Source organism: Podarcis cretensis (assembly GCF_951804945.1).
Source record: "Podarcis cretensis genome assembly, chromosome: 1".
Taxonomy (NCBI): Eukaryota; Metazoa; Chordata; class Lepidosauria; order Squamata; family Lacertidae; genus Podarcis; species Podarcis cretensis.
The window spans coordinates 113,759,771-113,780,283 of record NC_137170.1 but is presented as its reverse complement, the minus strand read 5'-3'; the positions used below and the strand labels follow the sequence as shown (position 1 = coordinate 113,780,283).

The 20,513-nt window shown below is 40.8% G+C and overlaps 1 protein-coding gene across 1 annotated transcript in view; it reads left to right on the top strand.

The window, feature by feature from the left end:
- FAM171B (family with sequence similarity 171 member B) overlaps positions 1-20,308 on the top strand; it is a 30,554-nt gene extending 10,246 nt beyond the window's left edge. The window contains exons 2-8 of the mRNA XM_079977816.1: positions 6,632-6,865; positions 7,757-7,849; positions 8,754-8,912; positions 12,418-12,588; positions 13,563-13,679; positions 14,903-15,026; positions 15,523-20,308. Of these exons, the coding sequence (XP_079833942.1) occupies positions 6,632-6,865; positions 7,757-7,849; positions 8,754-8,912; positions 12,418-12,588; positions 13,563-13,679; positions 14,903-15,026; positions 15,523-16,849 (2,225 nt within the window). The 3' untranslated portion in view covers positions 16,850-20,308. The remainder of the gene's footprint in view (positions 1-6,631; positions 6,866-7,756; positions 7,850-8,753; positions 8,913-12,417; positions 12,589-13,562; positions 13,680-14,902; positions 15,027-15,522) is intronic.
- Positions 20,309-20,513: the final 205 nt, after the last annotated feature.

Sequence of the window (20,513 nt, the reverse complement as noted above, 5' to 3'; positions counted from 1 at the left end):
TCTTTAAACTGGAAGTGCCAGGATTAAAGCTGAGACTCTTGTGCACTGCAAAACATGTGCTCTGCCACTGAGCTATGCCTTCCCCCTTCTAAGAACATATTCCTTCCACCATTTTGCACACAGATGTGTGCAAGAAGGCCCCATCAGCTGCTTCTGCTAGAATAGCATTAACCATACACATGCACACACATACATACATACATACACACACATACATACACATACAGTGCATTTTCTGTTTCCAAAGAAAACTGAGACACTGAGCTTTCCTTACACCAAGATGCATGTAATGCTTAGTTCTGCCAGCCTTGCATTTAAGCACTCACCTGGTGGGCACAGGTGATAAGTATTTGCATGCAGCCAAGTGCATGGTGGAGGGGGGGTGGCGTGCTCTGCCTGCCTTCTGTGCACACCAAAGAAACCTAGTGGGCTGCCAGAGAAAGTACCTGCCCCCACCCCCATCAGAGGAATGGAATAGGCGACTAGAAAAATGATGGAAACCCCAGCAGGTTGTTAATTTTCAGGGGACGGGATTTTGTGGTTTTATTTGCAAGGCTGATTTCTGCCCCAAAACGTAATAGGAATGCAAAGGTAGTTTTTGTGATGGGCTCCTTTTATTTTGTTGATAATAAAGTCGTTAAGCACTGCTGCATTTTTCAGTTATGACAGTGATATTCATCTTGCATGCCTGGTGCAGGTTCCTCACCCCTGCAAATGGTCAGCTGTGGTCCTTTGGGGGACTGCTGTCTAGTTTTTAATGTACCATTTCCTACTTGCTAGTTGCTGAGAATTTTGCAAAGGGTGCTGAAGTAGGTTGAACTGTGAGCTGATCCAGCAAAGTAATTCTTTTGTTCTCACCCAAGAATGCCAATGCAGGATCACTTAGCACAGGTTATTTATGCCTTTCCTATTACCAAATGAGTTCTTGAGTGTGCACATTTTCTTTGTAACTTACCTCACAGTAGGGGACCACGCAGTTCCAGAAACCTGTGCTTGTGTAGCACATTTTACTTATTGTTAAGGGTTGTTGCTTCTGGGTTGTGAAGGAATGTTTGTTTTATTTCTACTGTAGGCTTTTTCTTCTGTGCTCACCATTAAAGCTTGTGACAATGCTGTTTTAGAAAATAGAGAAACTCATTGGCTTTTTATGTCATTAAAATGAAGTCAGGAGATAAAAAGTTCCTTTATGTGGCCATGATTGAGTGCTGAATGTGTCCTGGGTATATATCAAGATGTTCAATACCATTTTTGTGTTAGTGCAGCATTCATGGTACGCACACATATATATTCTTAAACTTTGGAAGGCTTCCAAGCTGTTTTATGTCTCCTGAATAAATTACTGCAGCGTATATTATGAAAACTCATTAGCTGTTGTAATGGTTGAGACAAAAACCCTTCAGAATTGCCAGTGGGTCAGTATAACCCTTGTCTTATCACAGTCCTGGCAAAACAATACTTAACAACTAGAGTTGGGTTTGTTCCTTGGTTGCGTTCTCCCTCTACCCTTGCTATAGAGTTGGACAAAGCAGAGATAGTTAGGCAAAGCAGGAATGGGAAATCTCTGGCCTTGCAGATGTCGATGGATTCCAGTTCCCATCAACCCCAGCCAACATAGCCAGTGGTAGTATGATTGGAGCTGTCATCCAACAGTATGTGGAGGGCCACTGGTTCCCCATGCAAATTTGGAAGTGTTGGTGCTACAAAATTTTGCCATTCATAACAGACTGCCATTCCTTATCTTTAAAAACCCCAAATGGTTTGAAACCAAGGTACTCAAAGGATTAGCTCCTTCTGTGCGATCCTCCCCAACCAATAAGGCCTTTTTGTCTTGAGGTGCAGTTGACCATGATGAGTCAAAAGGGAGGAGTCTCCATGGCAGTTCCCGGGTTGCCCCTTGAGCGATTTCAGTAGAGCATGAGACTCTTAATCTCAGGGTTGTGGATTCAAGCCCTGCTTTGGGTGAAAGATTCTTGCATTGCAAGGGGTTGGACTAGATGATCCTTGTGGTCCCTTCCAACTCTACAGTTCTATGATTTGTTTGGTGACTTCACTTAATGTCCCATGAAAAACATTTTTATGCTAGCAGGCATTATTCTTAACTTTTGGTAACTTCCAGCTGCCTGCTATCAGAAATCTTTTTTACCTCCCCTCCCCCCCCCCCATTCATTTGTTAATATTTTAATTAACATTCATTCTTAATTTGTTATTGATTGGCCTCTATAGTTAATGAATGTTAGCTGCCTTGTGTGCTTTTGCTAAAATGGAAAGGCTGGATAAAAGATCTTTCCATAAATAAATAAAGCATTTGCCTTGGAGATAAAGGACAATTGAAAATTATTCTCTCCTGTATATGGTATTAAAACAATTTATGAGACACACAGGTTTTTTTATTATTATTATTCAACAGAATTTAAATAACAATCAGCTAAACCTCTTACGTGGTTTATGTAAAGCATTCATTTAAAAATATATATTCCTCTACCTCCTACCCTCTTTGACCAAAAAGAAATTACTTTTAAAAGGACACCATTTACTCTTTTTTTATTTACATCATACTGCTAGTATTGTATACTTTGCATATGCCTTCTGCTGGGGAGTGGAGGGGAAATCATTTTCTGTTTGCTTTGCAATAGAAGTTTACTCCAGCTGCTTCAGACAAAGGATTGGTTGAGTCTGTGATGCATGGAGATTCAGGTGTCCAGTACTACTTCAGAGAGAGGGAACCTGTGGCCCTGCAAATGAGGATGGATTCCCCTCGGCCCCAGCCAGCTTTGACCTGGTCGGGGATGATAAGAGTTGTAAGTCCAGCAACATCTGGAGGGCCTCAGGTTAGCCACCTCTGCCCTGCAAGCCGCAAAGGGACTGTGCTGATTCCTAGCATTCCATATGGCAGACTTCTGGTCCTAATTAGCATAATTAGCAGGAGAAGCAAAACAGCCCCAAACAGAGATAACTACACTGGACAATATTGTACTGGTCTGCAGATGTAACATTTGAACTTGCATTTCTAACGACATAACAAAAGCATTTTTCGAGTAGGACCAAACTGGTGATAGCTTCACCGGTGGTAGGGACTTTGTGACACATTTGTATAACACCTAGCTAACATTCTGCTCAATAAGCACTGAACAGTAGCAGTAATTAAGTGAATATGCACCAGCTGTCTCCCATCGTTTGTGTTTTCACTAATTGTGATGAGGCTTGACTCCCCCCCCCCCCCCGTAGAATAAGAATATGAGAATGCCTGCTCTAAATGCTGAATTAAATAATTTGATGCAAGGGTATGCTAAATACAGCCTTTAGGGTGTATTTGACTGAAGAAAGATATCAAGATTATTCTGATGTGTGGTGGCTTGTGACCTGCATTTTTCATGGGAGGAACAAGTTTTGACAAACCTGTCTTCTCCTCTTGATTTAAAATAGCTTGTGTGCATTATAAAGTTCAAATCCAAAATTTGCAAATCACATTCAAATGAATGTATGATCAGTTCAGAACTTTCTTCTCCTGAAATGTATATTGTAACGATGTCATACAAAAAGGCTGTGTATCAAAGTAAAGCACACTTATATGCAATTGGCAATTTACAAACAAAAGCAACCTTAACACATTGCCCTTCTACCAATTTATAGATAATTTTACCTTAGTCCTGTGACTTGTCAAGTAAACTCGTTTGTTCTATTGAGAGACAGAGGATCATAGAGCTGGAAGGGGCCTGGGGGGGTCATCCAGTTCAACCCCCTCCAAAGCAGGAATCTCAGTTAAAGCATCCATGACAGATTTAAGCATCTAGCCACTGCTTAAAAACCTCCAAGGGAGGAGAATCCACATCATAAAGTAACCACATCTCATACAAAATCTCATAATTAATAAACATCAATATATTTGTTAAATATAGTACAGTCATACCTCGGGTTGAAGTAGCTTCGGGATGAATATTTTCAGGTTACGCTCCACGGCGACCCGGAAGTAACAGAGTGTGTTACTTCCAGGTTTTGCCTCTTGCACATGCGCAGACGCTCAAAATGACATCATGTGCGGAAGCGGTGAAATATGACACGCACAAACGCGCAGTCACGTCTTACGTTTACTTCAGGATGCAAACGGGGCTCCGGAATGGATCCCATTGGTATCCAGAGGTACCACTGTAAGTATATCTGCCGGGCCTTCTACCACTCCTCTATCCCACAGTTACTTACCAGGGTTATTGGTAAGTTAAAGGTAGAAAGGGCATAAGTGATATTAAATGGTGGCAATGTGGTACCATTGGTTCAGGCAAACCACTGGAGTGGAACACCCCCCCCCCCAAAAAAAGCCCCCACACATATTGTGTGTTGACTCCGTGTAGAGTACAAATTCCCTTCTTGTTGGCCCTACAATAACACTATCCATGCTGGGTTTACAGGGCCTGATTATCTTCGGAATAACTGATTTCTTTTTTATAGGTCAGTGCACCTTTTGTATCCCTAATAAGGCTGATCAGGAAATAGCATGTTCTACAGAAGCAAGAGTGAGACATGGAAAATGATGGTTGTTCAGTCAGCTAAGACCAAACAAATCACCCACTGTGGGGGCTCACAGCTGCTTCGCTTGTGAGATGGAAATGCATCTTAGAGGCAGCCTTCGGGAAATAAATCGTAAGCGTATGCCTGGCATTTTCAAAATAGGGGAGATTTTTAAAGGAAGGAAAGATCACCACACTGATTTTATGTCAAATCTTGCATGCAGAGAAGGGGGAGGTAAGATAAAAAGCCAAATCAAACATTACACACATCCTAGGGACAAGCAGTTTCAGGTATAGAGGTTTGGAATGGAGAAGGGGTGAGAGGAGATGGAAAGCGGCAAATGGGGAAAAAGACTGATGCACCCCCCTTCACCTCTCTGCCCTCTATTTATCCTCCCCCAAATTGCTGTTGGGTTAATAAATGCACTTGTGTGTAATGTATAACGTGGCACAAAATATATCCAGTAAAAATTAACAGGAAAATCATCCATTGTTGGTGTTGCTGCTTCAGTGTTCATCACTTTGCTAGCAGTGATTACAGTATAATGAATGCTTGTTAGACAGCACTGCATATATGGTTTACTTGATGAGTTAACATCCAAGGAAAAGGTACAGAGTGAGCCGTTTTACTCTGTTTCTAATTGAGTCACTCTGTCGAAGGATTATTGGCAGGCTGTAAACAAACAAACGAGCAAACAAAACAACTTTTAAACTGCTTTTAAAATTGCTTTACTCCATTGTTCTCCCCCCCACCCCCCCTTCCCTTTTCTGCTTTCGTAAACATGCACTTTGGTGATCAAAGCAGTCTCGGAAGCAGAGACACAACAAATGTTTTCACTCCTACACAACTGGTTTATTCAACCAGTCATGAAGAAAAAGAAAACTCACTAATACCATCCCCTCTTGGAATATATTGGTACAAAAACTGTTTTCACTTCTCAGTAAGATAGTGTTTTAGATCTTGAACAAACAAACCATAAATTTCCAAAGACACAAGTGAAAAATGGGTCTAGGACAGGGAAACAGCTTTAAAAAATAAATAAAGACCCGGCTCAGGACTGCTAAGACTGAATATAAATACAGTAAAAACAAAACAAAAACAGTTGATTAAAATATAAGTTAGAATACAGTTTAAAATGCACCGAAACCAGAGCAGCACATGGAAACGCCATTTACCTTCCCGCCAGAGCAGTACCTATTTATCTACTTTCACTGGTATGCTTTCAAACTGTTAGGTTGGCAGGAGCTGGGACCGAGCAATGGGAGCTCATCCCGTGGCGGGGATTTGAACTGCCAAACTTCCAACTGGCAAGCCCTAGACTCAGTGGTTTAGACCACAGTGCCACCCACGTCCCTAATATAAGCCACCTTATATAGCAATAAAAACTATTAGATCCAGAGACTATCAAACAATCACAGATTCTAGTATCTGGGAGATGCTATTCCGTATCTCACAGGATAATCCACAGAATGATATTGCACTCCTCTTTTTTGCCCTCTTATTACTAAAGCATGGTAGTTGCTTTAGTTTTCAAGTTATAAATATATAGTGGTACCTCGGGTTAAGTACTTAATTCGTTCCGGAGGTCCGTTCTTAACCTGAAACTGTTCTTAACCTGAAGCACCACTTTAGCTAATGGGGCCTCCTGCTGCCGCCACACCGCCAGAGCCTGATTTCTGTTCTCATCCTGAAGCAAAGTTCTTAACCTGAGGTACTATTTCTGGGTTAGCAGAGTCTGTAACCTGAAGCGTATGTAACCCGAGGTACCACTGTATGTGCAAAACCAGTGCATGACTTATTGAAGGTATGTGGTGAAATGCAAGTTTATTTGTAGGAATAAAGTCCACAACCCAGTAATGTATGAACTGTGCTTTCTTCTCGGTTTGATCCTGACCTGTTTTAAGCAGATGTGTGCAATTATTCCAAAACAAGTTACCATTGCGTGAACTACATTAGTGTATTTCCTCAAGAATTCAGATTTAATTCTCCAGCTCTTTTATCTTAGTTGGACCATTTTCTTCTGGAGTTAAAAAAAGCTTTCTTTTGAACTAGGAAAGCCCATCCCTAGCGAGCTTTCAAAGCATATATATAACGTTGAGGATTGTCTTTCTCCTTTTGTCTTATTTAGGATCTATGTTTACACTGAAAGTGCAAGTCAACGACATCATCAGCCATCAATATTTAAGCCAAGCGATTGTGGAAGTGTTTGTCAATTACACAAAAACAAATTCCACGCTGACTGGAAATAATGGAGCAGTATTGATACAAGTTCCCTATCAACTAGGTCTAAGTTTAACTATTGCATCTTATAAAGATGGTTATATGTTAACACCTTTGCCTTGGAAGACTGGAAGAATGCCAAGTGAGTAAGCCCCTTTTAAAATCCTATTAAGCTGAATGCACTTGAACTTTCTTCCTGCTTTTTGGTAATCCATCTAATTTTCATCAAATGAATGTGACTTAATGAAGTCACACAAAAGTATGTTGTGCTGAATGCAACTGCAAAGGTAAATGCCGCCATCTTGAAAGAGATATAAAATATATATCAAATGCTTCCATGAAAATACTGTAATTAATGCAGGTCTGCCCCAAATATTGAATACAATATTGAATTATTTTGAAGGAGGTTGAACAGTTTGTGAAACTGGAGCATATTGTCTCAAACGATAATCATGTGTTTTCCTGATGAGTTGGGAATGGCACAATTCTTACCCTGTGCTATAGGTCATAGAATTATAGAGTTGGACCCTAAATGTCATCTAGTCCAACCCCATGCAATGCAGAAATCTCAACTAAAGCATCCTTTTTTAATGCCTCTTCTGTTTTGTTATATTATTTTCCCTCCAAAATACCAAATCAGAAAGGCTAAAACAAATTCCCAACATAAACTAATGCATAAAAATAACAGCTTGTGTGTAGGCATATAGTTTTGAAACTGATGACTTTAAACTAATCAGATTGCCTCATTATATTCTCAGTGGAGAAACTCTGCTTAGTTTAAACTCTAGTTTTGTTTAAAGTAAGGGTCATAAACCCAGTTTGCACATAGTAAGAAACTCTTGCAAATTTACAGCAGGAAACAAAGGCTTTTGATTTCCTGGTTTCCATGTGAAATACCAGTCCTCTTTTGTATCCATCACTGTGGTGTCCTAAATTTTACCACTCTGCAGAACTGTAAGTCTTTTTTCTAGCTTTCTTTTCCAGTACATAAACCTTTGTAGAAATGTATTCCTATTATTTTGTCTTCCCACAGTATATTCATCAGTCACACTCTCACTGTTCCCCCAAAGCCAGGCAAATATATGGTTGTTTGATGATACAATTTTGATTACTGGGAAACTATCTGGTAAGTAACAGCAGTACTAAAGATTTATCTAAGTTTTTATGGAAAGGTAAAAAAAACATGTTAAACTGAAAGTACAGCAAGTTGCAGGGACCCGGGTGGCGCTGTGGGTTAAATCACAGAGCCTAGGACTTGCCGATCAGAAGGTCGGCGGATCGAATCCCCGCGATGGGGTGAGCTCCCGTTGTTCGGTCCCTGCTCCTGCCAACCTAGCAGTTCAAAAGTACGTCAAAGTGCAAGTAGATAAATAGGTACCGCTCCGGTGGGATGATAAACGGCGTTTCCGTGCGCTGCTCTGCTTCTCCAGAAGCGACTTAGTCATGCCGGTCACATCACCCGGAAGCTGTACACCGGCTCCATCGGCTAATAAAGCAAGATGAGCGCCGCAATCCCAGAGTTGGCCACGACTGGACCTAATGGTCAGGGGTCCCTTTACCTTTACCCTTACAGCAAGATGCAAAGGAAAGGGGAAGATTGGGACGGTCTGACTTGAAACTGTACTTTGCAGCCAGTTGCCTAATTTGGATGAAGAAGTGGGTGACCTTGAGAAATAAAATAAATTTGGAATTGGAAGGTCACAATTTAAGGTTTGGGTGGCATGGGTATCTGTGGTATGACAAGGTTATAGTTAGGGAGTTTAAAAATCATTTGTTAGACATACTGTATTGAGAGTCTGGAATAGATAGAAGCCTAGGTTCTATACGAAGATACTCTTATGGGTCTCAACACCCAAATGTAGCATATTACCTGAATGCTCATATAAGATGCACATTGATAAGAGATGCAAGTGGTTCATGCTTGAACATTAATTTTTGAATGCCAGTTAAAAGTTTTGCCAATCAAAAGTGTTAACTCTTTGAAAGAAGCACTGTGAAATTGCTGGCTTTGAATTCTTCCTCTTTTTCAGATGCCAAATCTCAACCAAGTGTTCAGTTTCCAAAATATTTAATAAAATTTCCTATGAACCACCATATCACAAATGTTACAGCTTACCTTACAGTGCCACAGCAGTTTCTGAAAGTGGACCATTTTCTTTATACAACTGGAATTCTTTTAAATAAGTCAGGTATGTCAGATTTTCCACTAGCTTTTGAAGATATACAGCAAGGATCTGAAGACTATTCCTTTAAAACATTAGCGGCATAGGTTTTAGACCCACAGGTTAGGACTTGAAATGTAATACTGTAGCTGAATAACAATTTATCCACCTTGGAAGTGTAAAGAGTCTCTGATTTTTCTCAAAACACCTTGTTAATTGTGTGATCCAACTCGCGAGAACGTTCCCTGAATCACCCTTGATTCATCTTATAATTTGGGGTATGCTCAGAGCCAGCACGCACCCCTACATTTGTTGCTGGCAGAGATTTTGTCATCCCCAGCTTGTTGCAAGAGAGGAGGGAAGTTATTTGTCTGCACCTTCTTTGATTGGCCAATAACTATAGAAATTTTAAAATCTTCATTTATATTGGCAACAGTGCCATTGTATAAATTCTTACCAACTCAAGATCCCCACATCATTTACAGAAAGAAAAATGTCAATGTAGAATACTGTATTCTAAACAACAACAACAATAAACTTTTATTTATATCCCGCCCTCCCCAGCCGAAGTTGGGCTCAGGGCGGCTAACATCAAATGTATAGCATTAGTATAAAATCAAACAATAATTAAATTACCTCCTAAAAACAGGTCAAAATCAAATTAAAGTCTAATTAGATGGCTTTCCGCAGGGTTAGGGTTGGGAACACTAAATGCTCATCAGCCCAACTGTTTACGCTGATCTTATATGGGCCTGTGAGAATGCTGGGAGACCTCTTTCATATTAGTTCTTATACAAAAAGAAAAGGGGAGTCAGGTCGAGCCCTGACCAAAGGCCTGGAGGAACAACTCTGTCTTGCAGGCCCTGCGGAAAGATGTCAAATCCCGCAGGGCCCTGATCTTTTGTGGCAGAGCGTTCCACCAGGCTGGGGCCAAGGCTGAAAAAGCCCTGGCCCTGGCCGAGGCCAGTCTAATCTCTCTGAGGCCTGGGATCTCCAAGGTGTTATTATTTGTAGACCGTAAGGTCCTCCGTAGGCTGTACCAGGAGAGGCGGTCCCATAGGTACGAGGGTCCTAGTTTTGTTCCTTGTACACTGGAATACTCTCACCAAAGTTTCAGTGTATTCTCCCTTGTTTTGTTTTGAATTAAGTCTCTGTGCCACAGTGTGTGGCTTGTATTCCAGACCAGTGCTAAGAGTAAGGTTCCGTCAGCTCAAGCTCTTTCCTTGCACAACAGAACCTTCAAGACATCCCCTAAATCTGTTCTGGATGTTGCTTTCAACCCTTCAGAGCAGATATGGAGATACCTCTGGGGGCATGCCCCCCCGGTGGGGGGTTGGAATTCCCCTTGCACTAGTGGGAATCCTTCTCTTAGCCCAATGTACCCCCCAAAAAAATGATTTCATTATTGAGCTGTATAATGAATGATAATCATTGATGTTTAAAATAAACAAACAATAAATGGCTGCCTAGTTTTTTTCATTTCTGCCACTGATCACTACTCTTTCAAAGGGTATTTGAACACACCGAGACACACAGGGATTAATAATGTATGGCTACACCTTTTGCAGCTGACGAATCAGCAAATAAAGCAGCTTTCATTTTCCCCCCTTGATCCTCCTGAAATCTCTCTGATGTGTTTCTTTTTAAATTATTTATGTGGTCCTGCAAAAAAACTAAAAAACACCCAGCTTTTATCCTAGGGGCAGGTGGAAGTTAATTGATACATGATATTTGACAGTTTTCTTGTGACCCACATCTAACAGTGTGCACATTTTGAGAAGGATTCAGATACTTAATTCTGTTCTTGAGCCTTTCTCTCTCTCTCTCTGCAAGCTGTGCCAAGATGAGTCATTTGTGCACAGGTCTGTTAAGCTTGTAGAAATGGAGAGTGACAAATATGACAATGTGTAATATTACACCATGCATCTGGAAGGTTTTCACAACATTTTGACTGGGCATAGAAATTAGAATTCTTATGGTTAAATGCAGAAGACTTGGATATATATATATATATTAAGCTAATGAATATTTTAGTTGATACAGTTAATATTTTAAGATGTCTTAAGTATTCAGATGCTGCAGGGAAACATGCATATTAATTAATTGCTGTTTTTCTTTCTTTCTTTTACATGATAGTGTTCTGATTCAGTTTCCCCCTGCATATTTATAAGTAGATCCCATGTTTATAAACTGAATGTCAGAAAGCTTAGATTAGAAAAAGGGTTGGTTAATGCTCAGCCTCTCAGATTAGTGTGTGTTTGTTCTGAGCTAACCGAGTTACATTGATTCATCCATTCCACAGTTGCTGTTGTTTGCCAAAGTGGAAAAGCACTTTACTATCCACACATCTTTGAAATTCATTTTGAACTGATCTTTTGTAGGTCCCTGAGTATCATGCTTAGTGGATTTACTTCTGAATTTTGTTTGCCCTGCTGCCGATTGTACACTTACCCTACTCTATGTGCTCAGATACATAAACCATAGTACAGATACCATACTGCATTTTGTAGAGGGATGGTGACAATTCTGCCACCTGCAAAATAGATTTTTCGCCTTAGATCTTTGTTTGCAATCCTGAAGCACAGTTGCCCATCAAAAGGGTAGGTCCTCCAGATGTTGCGGAACTTCAACTCCCATCATGCCTGGCCACTGGCTATATTTACAGGACTGATAGGAGTATAGTTCAGCAACATGAGCTAGATCAGGCTTCCTCAAACTCGGCTCTCCAGATGTTTTGAGACTACAATTCCCATCATCCCTTACTACTGGTCCTGCTAGCTAGGGATCATGGGAGTTGTATGCCACAAACATCTGGAGGGCCAAGTTTGAGGAAGCCTGAGCTAGATGAACCAATAATCTGGCAGTTTCTTAATAAGTGCTGCTCCATACTATTTAAGTGCTGTCATACTATTAAATAATTAAGATTAAGTATAGAAGCTTATTTTGATGCCTTTTATCACCATCTAGTGATTTATTTCTGTACTGCCACCACTACTAATGGCTATTGAAATTGAGCATGTGTAGAGACATATTTTCCTAATTTTTTTTTTTATTACTGTGGTGGTGATGGGTCTAGGTGCATTCTGAATCAGTAGCCAGATAATCAAAAAGTATAATCGAGAAGAGGGAAATGTTTGCTTCTGCAAACTGGTGTGGCTGCTGGGTGGAATACTGATTTGCTCCTTTTGAAAAGATTTTGAGATTTTGGAGATGCTGGCTAGAATGTTCACTGAAATATTCTTCCCAATAAATTACTGTGAAATGGTATTTTTTAGAGGACCAATATATGTTAATTTGGAAATGCATTAATATCCATCTTTCTCCAGTTTAATAATAAAAAGCAGACAGTTTAAACAGCTGTACATATATGTAGAATAAGCCTTTGGTTTGCATATTGGAAATTCCAAAAATGTTATGACTACATACCTTTTGTGGTTCCAGATGACTAATTTGGAACATCCACCCACCCACCCACCCACACCCACACCACACTGAAAATGAAATAAAATCATCTCCTTGTTTATATGTTTAGGTTTCAAAAGTATTGAATTAACTCCCCTTGCTGCAATATGTGTAAACCTGTTTTCGGCTGGGAAAGAACTGAACGTAGATGGTCCCATTCAGATAACATTGCCTCTCCTACCTACTAGTGCTGTCAAAGCAGGAGATCCTATCCCAGCATGGACCTTTGACATGAAAACTGGTGAGTGTGTTCTCTGTTCTGCATTAGCACAGGGCTGAAGCTGTGTAGCTTTAGGATTTTCACTTAGTCAAAGACAAAGAGCACCACATGGTCATTGGGCCTTGCCAGAAGCTAACAAGTAGGCTTCCATCACACTCCCTTCAACCTCAGGCGGGCGTCCTTTCCAGGGATCCAAATACTTACAGTGGTGCCCCGCAAGACGAACGCCTCGCAAGACGGAAAACCTGCTAGACGAAAGGGTTTTCCGTTTTGGAGGCGCTTCGCAAAACGAATTTCCCTATGAGTTCCTGCGGGGTTTTTTCCCTTTTTTCCCCCTTTTCCTAAGCCGCTAAGCCGCTTATCAGCTGATCCGCTAAAAGCCGCTAATAGCGCTAATCCGCTAAGCTGTCAATGGGCTTGCTTCGCAAGACGAAAAAACCGCTATACGAAGAGCCTCATGGAACGGATTAATTTCGTCTTGCGAGGCACCACTGTATAAGCGGGAAGCAGAGTTAACAATTAGCTTACCTACCCCACCTGGAGACTAAAGTAGCTTGACTTTCTCCGCCAGGTCCCACTCATACATAGCAGGAACCTAATGACTAGGCACGTGAGAGCTTGGATTAACCCTGACAGTTTTTTGTTTTGTTTTTTTAATTAAGTATGTCTTTAAGAGTACCTGAAAAATGCAAATTGGCATATCTCATAGCACATGCTGTTTCTCCACTCTGACATCTTGTTCGGTTACATGGAGATCTTTGATGTGTACTTGGAACTTTTGAACAGGAAAGGTCTTAGCTGTTTTAGTGTTTGAAGACAGCTCCACATGAATGATAGGAGCTGGAGTCCGGCAATAGAAGAGGGTCACAGATTCCCCATTCATGCAGCTGGAAACATCACTGGCACATCTGACCTCTAGAGTTTTGGACAGGGCTTATTGTGCTTTGATTTAAAGGCATCTTGCCCTTCTAAAAGAAAGCCTTTCTTTCTCCCAGGTGCCTGGGTGAATCGCGGGTTGGGCATGGTGAAGGATGCACAGGATCATCTTGTATGGACATACAGTGCTCCAAGTCTTGGTTACTGGATAGCAGCTCCACTGCCTGGAACCAGAGGTATACCATGGAAATGTGAAATCAGTGAATGGAACTTAGCTGTTGTAGTTAGCAGGAGAATAATTATGTGCAAGTTGGCAGCCAGAACATGGGATAGGGAAGAATGCCCCCTTCCCAACTTTAATAGGAATCATAGGCTTTGTTCCCTGGGTCTAGTGGAAATATAAGTACGATTCACAGGTTACTTGGCTGTAGGGCACCTCTGTGTAGTAATGATCAACTTTTTAGCCCTGTCCTCAAACCTTGCACCTTTATCATCCAGTAACTGTGTGGTTGTGTGAGAAGAAAGGCCAGCATGCAAGCTCCTCCCTGCAAATGGGCCTCATGCAATAAAGTGCCTTAACCACACTGCATCCCCTGCTTGAGAGCATGAGCTTGCCCACTGGGGTTTTCTTCTCACACAACCATGTGTAACGTGATTACTGAAAGAGATATATTTAGAGGCAAGGCTAAAACAAGGCCTCATACTGAAGCCATACACACAAACTGTCGGAGCCTCTGCTACGACTGAGCTACTCCTCCGGTCGAGTCCTTTGGAATCGCCTCCAATGATGATTAACGACCTGAGCCTCTGATAAGGCTCCAGGCATGTTCCCTCATTATGCAAAGTATCCAGCAGCAGGGAAGGAGCCGAGAAATATGAGCTACATTGCAAAGTTTTATTTCTAACTAAGCAGACAGAAAAGAAATAAACATGCTGTCTCTGTGAGAGCAGAGAGACAACTGAAAAACAAAGGAACAGGAAACAGTAACATCACATCCATCTCCTGTCTTCCATGAGAATGCAAAACAGAGTCTTGTGACTCCCAAGCACTGCACAGTGGCAACACAAAGAAACCAACACAAACAGTATGCAAACAGGGCTATATTATTTAAGGCATGAAAAATACTCATAAGAAAAAAGGCATCCCAGCCCAGCATTTCAGGTGTCTTGACTGAGGCAGGATTCCCATCAATATTGTTTGAATGTGTGTGTATATATGTATATATAGGCACTGCTTAATGCCAAAACATGGATCTAAACTGTGGACATCATCTCTGTCCATGTGAGCCACCCCTGTGTTCATGAGGACTGGAAAAATCAGCAGCACATCCAGTGACACAATGTTAAGGAAAAACAGAGTAAACAAATGATGGGAAGACACCATATATTGTTGGATCCAGTTTTGCCACAAAAGGAATCACCTTCTTTTTCTCTCCCTTTTTAATGGTTATAAATTTAGACTCCATCATTGCCTCGGTCACTAAGGATATAACTGCATACCACACAGTGTTCCTTACAGCCATATTGGGAGGCACCATCGCCATTATCATTGGGTTCTTTGCAGTTCTCCTTTGCTACTGCAGGTAAGTAACAAGATTATAGTGATGTGCAGTTATGACACAGTGTATTCATGTGTTTCATCCTTTGTCGATTGGAGTCTTGGAATGATGGTTCAGTCTTGTTTTGAAAAGATATTTGAGGTATGGCCTCCGCAGTCCTCTGTTCAGCCACTCTGATGAGAACAGCCTGCTGGACTAGATAGGACATTGGCCTGATCCAGCTATTTTTATGTTCTTATGTTCATGCAGTCATATGTGTAGAAGATTCTAGCTCTAGACTCTGTACTACTCTTCCCTGTTTTCTAAGCAACATTTATAAATAGAATAAAGGTATGCAGATAACCTATAAGGGTGTGTAATTCTTGTGTCATTTGACACAAAATGGATGTGTTACATATCTAGGCTACTCTCCTGAACAGGTAGCTTAAATCTCATTGATGTCAGCCTAACTGCAGTCAGGATTTCAGCTGGTGGGCGAGGTAGAACTTTAACATTATTGGTTCCCCACTTTTTTTCTTAGGGATACATGTGGTCAGTCAAAAAAGAGGAGGAGAAATATGACAAAACGGGACATCTCCAAAAAGGACCAGACAACATCAACAACTCACATAAATCACCTTGGCATTTCCAAGGGATCACTGAAGCCAGATGACAAGTCTCAGTTGTATTCAGCCACATTATCCTCTTATAGTCCCCAGAGAGGGGCTTCAGCTGAAGGGGAGGAGAGGAAAGGCTGCGACAGTTTCAAAATCTACACAGAAGGTATTTCATACCAGTTCTCCAGCAAAAATTCTCACAGTAGCTCACCCCAGTCCTTGGAACCTAGCATAGGAGTGAGGCATTTACAGCCAGCAAAACATATTGGTGGCAGCATTTCTCCTGCTAGAGACTTGCAAGAACGGAACCACTACCTCTCGATGAATGAGGAAATATATGGTCTCACTCCCCTCCCAGAGCAACTGGTGCATCTTTATAGCCAACCTATTGCCATCCTTCAAACATCTGACCTTTTCCATTCTCCAGAGCAGCTGCATGCTGCCAAGTCTGCCACTTTGCCAAGGAAAGGGCAATTAGTCTATAGCCCAATGATGGAGCCAATGAATCGGGAAAGTTATACCCAGACATTACCCAAGATGCCCATGCACTCTCACCTCCAGGTGCCAACCTCCAGAGATGAATCAGCTGCATTAGATAGCCAACAAGGCTTATCTCCTCAAGCTGCAAATTGGGGGCGCTACACCAATAGCTTGCTGGAGTCAGTTTCTGTTCCAGGGACGCTAAACGAAGCCGTGGTCATGACACCATTTTCATCGGAACTTCAAGGCATTTCAGAGCAAACCTTGCTGGAGCTTTCGAAAGGAAAACAATCTCCGCATCCACGGGCATGGTTTGTTTCATTGGATGGCAAGCCAATAGCTCAGGTGAGGCATTCATTCATAGACCTCAAGAAGGGCAGGAAGACTGAGAGTAACGATACTAGCTTGGACTCTGGGGTGGACATGAATGAGCATAATCCCAGTCGGAAACTGGAGAGGGAGAAAACCTTCATCAAAAGCATGCAACATTCTAAGGTCCTTTACCTGGAAGACTTGGATCTCAGTAGTAGTGAAAGTGGAACCACAGTTTGTACCCCCGAAGATCAGACTGTGAAGCACATGCCAGATGGGGGGACTGATCCAGTCATAGAGCAGCACACACAAGAGGTGCCTAAGAAGAAAGAAACGGAAGACCATGAGGCTAGCCCTCCTCCAGCTAAGAAACGGGGAAAGCCACCTCTAACTAAAAGAGACAGCAAGACCAATATCTGGAAGAAGAGAGAAGAGAGGCCACTTATTCCAATAAATTAAAATTACAGTTATGTCTGCATTTTGGTCTGTCTGGTGTCCCCTTGGCTCTTTGCGTCTTATTTGTAAACTTAAATGTTCAGTTTATAAGAGACAGCCAGAATCTGGTAACATTCCATTTCTCAATTCGTAGAGAAGGTTACACCTTCCTAAGATTGCAAACCAGCTCTTCTTGCTTTTCAGCAATTACTTGAACAAAGCTTCTGGTTTTTAAAATGTGCTGGGATACATCTGTTGGGGTGCACACACATACTGCAGAAGAAGCCCAAATGCAACCTTCATTGTGTGCTCTGGAATCGGACATTTGACAAGGAAGAAGCACTGCTGGGTTGCATCGTCATAGGGAAGAGGCACACAGTGAGTGAACAACAAGATTTTATTTTTAACAAATCAGTGTCTGATATGGTTATTTTACCATATAATGTTTGATGTAGATGTCCTGCAAAGCAGTGAGATAAAAGCTGCCGTTTTTCATCTAAAATGCAAGATCAGAACCTTTTTTGATACCTTGTATAACATTCCACCGCATTGTTCTCTGTATATACTTGGGGCAAAAATAATAATTCAGGGACTTGTTATCCATATGGTATTACAAGTATGCGGACTTCTGCTTTTCATGTGCTGCTCCAGTATGTATTGAGCCAAATTGTGCTCCATTTTTAGAATAACTAGGTTTGTACATTAGGGCAGAATGTGCCCCTCAGTGTCCAAGATAAATATTATTTCGAACTTAGCCAAAATGATAGTTTTGTAGAAGACATTTCTTCCAGAAACAACCCCATGCTACTGAATAGCCTTAAAAGAGATAGAGACAGAGTAGTACTTAAGCAATTTGATGATGTGCCTCCTTTTTTTGCTGTGGTCCCAGTCTTGCAAGTCCATTGTGCCGCTTGAAAAGAGCCATTTGAAATCTCTTGGACTTTCTATCTGAATAAACTTATCCATCTATTTAGCCAATGTCTTTCTTGCATGGGAAAATTGGCCTTGTAGGGCCAGTCCAGAACAGTCTTTGTATTAAGCAAATTCTCCAGTCTGAAAGCAAGCCTTTCAAAATGACAAAGTGAAGGGGAAAGGACCATATGGTGCAGTGAGTTCTTAAAATTGGGTAATACTCCTTTCTAAAGTCCTGGAGAGCCAGGGCCAACCAGCATAGTCTGCAGTGAGTTCAATGGCCCAATGATCTGTCTCTGTTAGGCAGCCTCCTATGATTGAGAGTTCTCTTATTCCAGAAAACAAATCGGAAGAGAACCTGTATTGAACTTGTTTGGTTCTGCTCTGTTTCTGTGGAAAATAACAAACACTGCAGCCCTAAACACATTTATCTAGTAAATCCAGTTAATTTCTGCGGAAGGTACTTCCAAGTAGAAATGTCCAGGTTCAAGGCCTAAAGGTCTTAAGACTCATCCGAGATCAGGAGTGAAAGCAAGCATTCTCCCTGTATAGTGAGGCTAGCTTCCTTCCACTTATGCAGTGCAAACAATATGCCAGTGTACTTACGTAGAAGATAGTATGACTTTTATTCTCCCATATTTCAGATGGGCTGTGTTTCTTAAAGCATAGCATGAAAGTTTCTAATCTTGGTGTATTTTAAAATCATTGTGTTTTGTTATTTTTTAAAATGGTTCTGGGAAGCCAGAGCGGGTGATACCACAGGAACTAACTGATCAGCATTCTCCTGAGCTCACTCCTAGCTCACCATTCACAGTATATTTGTCTGTATGCACCCTAAGTGTATCCTAACCTAATTTGTGTACTAGGAACACATTTCAGCACTACCTGTTGGTGTTTCTGAATATGAAGAAGGTAAGCTGTGGCTCTGGCCTATAGGACAACAGCCATCCTTGGAGTAGAATTTATTGTAAAGTTAGGGGGGGTACCAAAAGAAATGATTGCATGAAATGTAACTAAGAAAATATATACAGGAAAGAAGTACATAGAAAAAATGCATGTCAGAGAGGATAGGCTGAACATTTTCAGATTTCTGAAGTTTTCTACGCACATGTAATACCCAAACATGTGACCACCACACAACCTGCACTCTGTTGGCACTGTTCAGAAAAAGCTACCACTTATATATCAGTTAACTCTGTCACTGATTTTGGAGTATGCACAAAAAAATTAAGAGCAAGATAATGTCAACCTTATCCTAAGCACATTTTCTTAGAAAAATTATTCTAAATAACTTAAATGGAATTTATATCCAAGTAATATTAGGATTACAGCCTTATAAAATATTGATGTTTTTCCTCAAATTCTATGACATTTACACTTGTTGGGTTTAGTTGTACTGAACTTTCTAAACATTTGGAATATTAAAATATTTAAAAACTTATTTTAACTTTTTCTTTTTTATCTTTTGAAAAACATTAAAAGCATTATTGCTGGTAAGCATCTGAAGCCATCCCACCCCTTTCAAATAAAGCATTTCATAATCAAGATTTCTGAAGCAATTCTGATAATTCTTAGCATTTTTGAAATTTTATATCAATTCGTTTTACCAACTGAAATTTAAAGTAACTTTGCAGATAATAAAAGACTTGTCAAATATTTGTACATTTTCCACTTGCTAATACACTGTTCTTCTACTTTAAAGCACAACAGTTTATTGTACTTCAACAAATGCGGTGTCTTTGTAAAAAATGAGTATTTTTACATATAAGCTGTTCTGTTGGAAAGTTTTTCTGTTCTTTGTATGCCAAGACTGCAGTCCTACACATGGTTCCTCAGTAGTAAGTCCTATTTAGTTCAAGAAAACTTACACTTGGGTAAGTGTACATAAGATGGTTGCCTAAGAGCATGAATTGAATCAGGAACCCAGTTCTGTGAGCTACAATTATTGGGAACAGAGTCTGAAACCAGACATGAGAGTTGTGTGGCTGCCACTGAAAGGAGTCCTTGATACAGGAGTACTGATCCTGCCTACTGTAGCCCCAGCTGTCCTTGCTTTTTCTGCCTCACCTCACCAATAAGAGCAAGTGCCCTTTTTCAGCTGATGCTCTTCAAAAGTAACTGCCTTGTATTGTTTCCTCCACTCTCAGCAACTGCATGAACTACCATTTAGTGGATGTAACATGGGAGGAAAGAAGGACTCAACATGCAGAGCTGTTTTCAGCATTGAGCCACACAGCATCTCAGAAGACTAGTTCCAGCCTGAGTGTTCCCAAGCCAATACTGGTAATCATTTATAAGCTGTAAATACTGAGAACAAGCAGTCCACTGCCACTTGTTAATTCTTTGAGACACAGTTAGAATTCTATTTAATTCTCATTTCAATTTCATGACCTTCTGTAGCTCAATCTTTTTTAAAAAAAAATCTCCATTTTTCTATTCTGTCAGGGGTGGCATATCATGTTTGTGTAACTGCTATGGTACTAATGATCTATTGCTACAGTGTATCTTAAAATTTATAAGATGTTAAAAGAGTTCATGCAATATAATAAAAATATTTTAAAAACTTGCAAATATAGCCTTTGTGATTCTTGGTCCTTTAAAAAACAATTCCTGGACTCGCATGATAATGCATCACTGTTATTTCACTAGCAATGCAGTCTTCTCATGAAAAAGCTAATTGCTCATGTAAAGCTATCCCCCCCCCCCAAAAAAAAACATGCTTATGCAGAAGTAACACGCTTATACAGAAGTCAGTGGCGCTTGCTCTGAAGTAGCT